Source organism: Panthera tigris, chromosome D4 (assembly GCF_018350195.1).
Source record: "Panthera tigris isolate Pti1 chromosome D4, P.tigris_Pti1_mat1.1, whole genome shotgun sequence".
Lineage (NCBI taxonomy): Eukaryota > Metazoa > Chordata > Mammalia > Carnivora > Felidae > Panthera > Panthera tigris.
This window is the reverse complement of record NC_056672.1, coordinates 65,646,248-65,652,782: the sequence shown is the minus strand read 5'-3', so window position 1 is coordinate 65,652,782 and position 6,535 is coordinate 65,646,248. Positions and strand designations below refer to the sequence as shown.

Below are 6,535 nucleotides of genomic sequence, written 5' to 3'. Positions count from 1 at the left end.
TAATGTTTTTTGTATTGTGGCCAGAGTTGAGATTAGAATATTATTCTTTGGTATTTATTGAGACTTGCTTCCTTTCCTAATGTTGTATTATTTTTTATATATTTCATTTGGATTTGAAAATATCCTCTCATGTGTTAATGCAAAGTTTCATATAAGTGTGTGTGTGTATATCTTATTGCTTCACTTAAAAGTTTAAGACAGATATTGAATTCTCCCCTTTTTATTGTAGATTTGTCTTTTTCTTGTAATGCTGGTATTATTCATAGTGTTTATATTGAAGCTGTGTGGTAAGATGGATAAGGTTCAGGACTATTTTTTCTTTCTGATAAATTCCCTAGTAATGTTTTTTGCTTCAAGTCCTTCTAGCCTAGTTTAATCCAAACAGTGGCTTTCTTTGGGTTAGTGTTTATGTGGTACCTATTTTTCCATCACAATACTTTCCAAATTTCTGTGTTACATTTTAGGAATTTATCTTGTAAATAGAATATAACTGGATTGGCTGAATTTACTGCTGGGACAAAAGGTGAATTTTAGCATTAGAAAATAGGTTAATGTAATTCTGCACAATATCAATTGATATGTTCCAACTGGTTCCTTTATAACATTTAATGTGAATATTTATGCTTTTGATTCTTTTATCCTCATTTGGTATTTTTTAAATCTATGCTTTAAATATTTTTTTTGAACAACTTTCATGACTTCTATTGAATTGATGAAACTTTCTTTGCTCTTTTATTCTCTTAACAGATTTGAAAATTCTGTATCTTATTTCTATTGTTTTTATGAGTTCCCTTATTTTTTTAATGATGCTTGTTTAACATAGTCTCTACTTGATATCTCTGCAGTCCCTCTGAATAGTTCAAGGACTTTAAAATGTTTATCTTTGATTTTTAACTCTTGACTTTATCTTCCATGTTGTTGATATTTAAAATGTCATTTTTACTTTGTATTTAAGTTCCCCGAATTGTTGCTTTTTTAAAAAAAATCTAGTGACAATTTGGATTTACTTGCATGTTTACCAATTTCTTTGTTTACTTTGTTTTTGTTTTGTTTTTTCATTTCATACCTTTCAATTGAATACAGTTTTTTCTTTATGGGGTGCTATGTGTGATAAAATGTTAGCCTTTTTCTAAAAGTGTCTTTATTTTGCCTTCTCTCTTGAAAGATAGTTTAGTTTGGTACAGAATAATAGGTTTTTAGTTATTTTCCACGAACAGTTTGAAGATATCATTCCATTTCTTTGGGTCTTTATTCTCATTGATGAAATACACATTCCACTGAGAGAAATCTGTTTTTCATTATTTTTAAATAACAATAAATATTCTCATAGAAATGGCATCATGCCATTCTTGACTAACATCCATGGTTCCTCATTGGGCACTAATTTACCCTTAGGATTTCCTTAAATAGAACTGTATATACATTCATCAAGTATTGGTTTTACAAAGTTATTTGCCTTATTTAAAAAATTGTTATAGATTTGTTAAATATAGATTAAAGATACTTGTTATATGTGTTAGAATTTGAGATATACTCTATACTGTATGGAATACTCCAAAGAAAAAATAATGCTTTGAAATTTAAAACTTTGGATCAGAGGCATAAAATTCGTATTTAATAATCCTTTCATCACTAATACCAATAGCCTTCATTATATTGACCAAAGTCTCATTCCGTTTTAAAAACAGTCTTTTGATTTTAGCGTGTATACTCAATTGTATCTTTATTAAAACACAACTACTATTATGATGTCTGTAACTTTTAACTTCTGACTTTTATAGTCACTATTCCTCCCACATCTGGTGTGAAAATATCAGTAGCATAGGAAAAGAAAACTTCATTTTTCAGCCAGCTTATAGCTTAGATTGAGCTGAAGTTGAACATCTTAATATTTATTAAAATTTCAGATAAGAGATGGCTCTGGGAAATATGAATGTTTATACAACTTGTTTGGTTTTTTTTTTGTTTTTTGTTTTTTTAAGAATTTACTTGTTTAGTAGTGTTACAAATTTGAGGCAATTTTTCATGTGGATGTATAGCAGAGATGTATAGCAAAAGCAACTGTGGTGATTTTGCTCCTTTGGGACTTGTGGTAGAATCTGGAGACATTGGTTGTCACATTTGAGAAGGTTGGGAGCAGAGAGGGCAGTACTACTAGCATCTAGTGTAGAGACAAGGGATACTACTAAACATCGTATATTGTACAGGACAGCTTCCCACAATGGGGAATTATACAGCTCAAAATATTAATAATGTCAAGACTGAGAAACTTTGAAATAGAGGAATGCCATTTCAAAAACCTTTTCATGAACTTAAGGGTATGGAGGAAGGTGAATTAAAGAATAATTCATTGAATTATTGAATAAAAGAATAAATAACTAATAATTGGGTAGAACCCAGTTCCTTTTTTAAAGGTCTTTACAATCTGACATGCCCTGGTGAGCCAGTAGTCCCTCAGAAATAGCTAAAAACAGGAGAAAGAATCATGCAGACAAAACATCCTGCCAAAGATGTTTGCTGTTTTCTTTTCTTCTTATTATCTTTGATTCTGATTTTTATAAATTTCTGATATATTTCTTCCCTATCCTTTCCTTGTACCCATTCCCCAGGAATAACAATTAAAACTCTGACTACAGATCATATAGAAGGTTAATGGGACCATTAAAATTTATTTTAAATTTCTTTCTTGTAGGAGTTGTAAATAACCTGCTGACAAGTTTTGCCTTTTGAAACAGTATTACTTTTTCTTAAATGAAATTTAAGGTAATTTATAAGGACATCACATTTGATTTATTCTCTATCCTTGGCTTAATAAGAGTCTGCATTGTTTCGTTTGTTCAAGAGCTATACCCCTGATAAGTTTCATGTAAAAATTTTCCAACTTTTTATTATGAAAATTTTTAAGCATAAAGGAGGATTGAAAGAATTTTAAAATGAATGCTTATTTATCCACTGACTAAATACTAGCATTAAGATTTTATTATACTTGCTTATCGTATCTATGATCCATCCTTCTCTATAGTCTCTAATCTGTCTTATTTTTTAATGCATTTCAAAGAACTTTGTAGACTTCAATATACTTCTCCCTTAGTATGCATATCATTAATGAGAGTTTATTTTTAACTAGAATTAAATATTTAAGTGAAGTTTTTAAATTTAAAATTTATATAAATGCACAAGTAAAATGTACTCAGTTTTGACAAATGTATACACCTGTGTAATCTAAACTCCTATCAAGATGTGTATGAAATCTTGCCATTTGTAACAATGTGGATGGAACTAGAGTGTATTATGCTAAGTGAAATAAGTCATTCAGAGAAAGACAAATATCATATGATTTCACTCATATGTGGAATTTAAGAAACAAAACAGATGAAATTAGGGGAAAGGAAGGAAAAATAAGATAAAATAAGAGAGGGAAGCAAGCCATAAGAGACTCTTAAATACAGAGAACAAATAGAGGGTTGCTGGAGAGGAGGTGGGTGGGGGATAAGCTAAATACGTGATGGGCATTAAGGAGGGTACTTGTTGGGATGAGCACTGGGTGTTATATGTAAGTGATGAATCACTGGGTTCTACTCCTCAAACTAATACTACACTGTATGTAAACTAACTTTAATTTAAATAAATTTAAAAAATATATAGAACATTAGAATAACCTTAGAAGACTTCTCTAATGCCTCTTCCAGTCTTTCCCTGTCTCAATTTCCCCCAAATAGCTACCTTTCTAATATTTTAATACCACTGATTAGTTTTACCTTTATTAAAACTTTAATATGTACTCTTTATTATTTAAAGTAAAATCCTTTTCCCCTCTGGGTTTCAATTAGTTTTCACATTGAAACAGATGTACATAATTAACATATAAAACTTGATGAGTTTGGAGATGAGTATATACTCATAAAACTATCACAGTCTGTGCCACAAACCTATCCACCACCTCCAAGAGTTTCTTCCCACCCTCTTATTTATGATTATTATTATTTTGCAATAAGAACACGTAATGTAAGTATGCTCTTAGAAAAATTTAAAGTATACAGTAACTTAAAGTATTGTTAACTGTTGGTACTATGTTGTACAGTAGGTCTCTAGGACTTATTCAACTTATATGACTGAAACTTCGCACCCTTTGACTAATAACTCCCTATTTTCCTCTCCTTCCAGCCCCTGGTAACCACCATTCCATTCTCTGCTTCTGAGTTTGACTGTGTCCTCCATAACTAGATGGAGGGAGATGTGAGGCAAGAAGATATAATAATTAGGATATATGTGGTTGTATGTGGTAAAATCTAACTAAAATTAGTTTTGGATAAAATACTAATCTGATTCGTATAAACAAACTGTACAGAGATGAGTCTAATTTTTGCCATCATTGATTTCAGGAGTTAGAATGGTATCGTCAGGCACATTTTCTTTGTCAGCTCTACTTTCTCAGTCTCTCCCACATGTTGACAAGGATCACCAGCAGGAGCTCTGGGTTTACATTCTACCCACTGAGAGATCATTACAGAAAGAATAATTTTTTTTCTGACACTGGGGCAGCACTCTTGGATGGTATCTGATTAGTCTGATTCAGGTCACTTGCTAAACTACAGCAAGCACTATGACTAAAGGAGTAAACTTTTTAAAAGTTAATTAATTAATTTTTGGCAAGTCCTGTTTCCATGCTTGCCCTAATTTTCAGAGGGTTGGGACAGGCCCACCCTGTAAAACATGGACTGAGAGTGGGGGACTGTTGGTTTCTCAAGAGAAAAATATTCATAATTTTTCTACATATTGTGCAGATCTGCAAATTGTGTAGAGGTATTATGCAGGGATGTTGCATAACAAAAGCAACAGATGTCTACTTCAAAGACACTGAGAAAGAAGAGAAAGAAGGAGGAGAAGGGAAATATATGGAGGAGAGAGGTGAGGGGAAGTGAGAAACGAGAAAGGAGGAAAGGGAGAGAGGGAAAGAGAAATTGAGAGAGATTGAGGTTGAGATATTGATTCATCTTGATGAACAGCATCATGAACTTCATGGGAGCAATTAGCAGACCTGCTTATAGCTGGAAACCCAGCAGATAAGGCACTATTTAGAAGACTTACATAAGCATTTTATGTTGAAAAGAATGAGTCCCAAATTTGGCTTTGCAAACATACAAGCTGTCATGATAGTAGGTTTTGCAGTTTCATCTTTGAATATAAACACAAGATCCAGTTCTCCACTTAGGATATCACATGCCTTAAGGCCTTTCATGATTTCAATAAATTCAGGTGTCTGCTTAGGACTTTCTTCATGGCTTCTTTCACTTCTTTATCCTTCATGCTGTAGATGATGGGATTCAACATCGGGGTTACCACTCCATAAGACAGTCCAATGATCTCATCAGAAGTGTTTGTGTCCTTTGACTTGGGCTTCATGTACATAAAAAGGGCTGAACCATGGAAGAAGATAACCACAGTCAGGTGGGCAGAACAGGTAGAAAAAGCTTTCTTTATCTCTTCAGCAGAATTAATTCTCAGGATGGAAGAGAGGATAAAAACATAGGAAATGAGAATTAACAGCAGAGGAATCACCAGTAAAACAATATTTGCCACTGTCATGATAAGCACATTGATGGTGATATCTGAACATGTGAGTTTAAGAAGAGCCAGGATCTCACAGGTAATATGATCAATGACATTATTCCCACAGAAAGGCAATACCATTGTCAGGACTGTTTGCACTAAGGAGTTTAGGCAGCCTATGATCCAGGACCAAGCAGCCATGTGCACATAAAGCACCCTGTTCACGATGATGGGGTACCTCAGTGGGTTGCAGATGGCCACATACCTATCATAGGCCATCACAGCCAGGAGGATACACTCAGCGGAGCCCAACCCAAGGGAGACAACCATCTGCAGAGCACAGCCAATGAAGGAGATAGATTTTCTCTCAGACTTAAATATGACAAGCATCGGGGGAATGGATGATGATGTGTAGCAGATGTCCAAGAATGAGAGGTTCCCAAGGAAGAAGTACATGGGGGTGTGGAGGCGAGAATCAAATGTGCTGATGACAATGAGGAGGCTATTTCCCAGCAGAATTATCACATGCATGATGAGGCAGAGCACGAACAGAAAAAGCTGGAGCTCTGGGTATTTGGAAAGTCCCACCAGAAAGAATTTGGTCACGGTTGAATAATTCCCCATCCTCATGTGTCCATGTCACATTTAGAAAAGGACAAGACTCAGGGAAATTTAAATTTTTAATGTTGATCTTTAGTACACCTTCACTTCCAGTATTGTATTTGTTTCTTGAAACACTCCTAGGAAGCAAAAGATGAAGGACATGGTATAAATTTTATTGATGATGGATGGTAGTAAGGCTTTGAGAAATCCAGAACATCTGAGGACTACACAGCAGCATTGTCAAGGCTACTAATACTCCAAGAGTTTTACTGGGAAGTGCCAAATAAAATTTAGGACAAACTACTTTTAAATGTAGATATATAGGGATGTCTTTGTTAATAGAAAATTTTAAATTAAAGCTGTTTTTTGATGAAGCAGGTCT

The 6,535-nt window shown here is 33.7% G+C and overlaps 1 protein-coding gene across 1 annotated transcript; it reads right to left on the bottom strand.

Moving 5' to 3' along the window:
• Positions 1-5,235: 5,235 nt before the first annotated feature.
• Positions 5,236-6,180, bottom strand: LOC102952976 (olfactory receptor 13D1-like). The gene has a single exon (XM_007094476.2). It carries the CDS (start codon positions 6,178-6,180, stop codon positions 5,236-5,238), a length of 945 nt encoding a protein of 314 aa, XP_007094538.2.
• Between the last annotated feature and the right edge of the window lie 355 nt (positions 6,181-6,535).

Bases quoted from the DNA above. Each gene is read 5' to 3' on its own strand.
- LOC102952976 (XM_007094476.2), bottom strand. From the start codon at position 6,180: ATGAGGATGGGGAATTATTCAACCGTGACCAAATTCTTTCTGGTGGGA.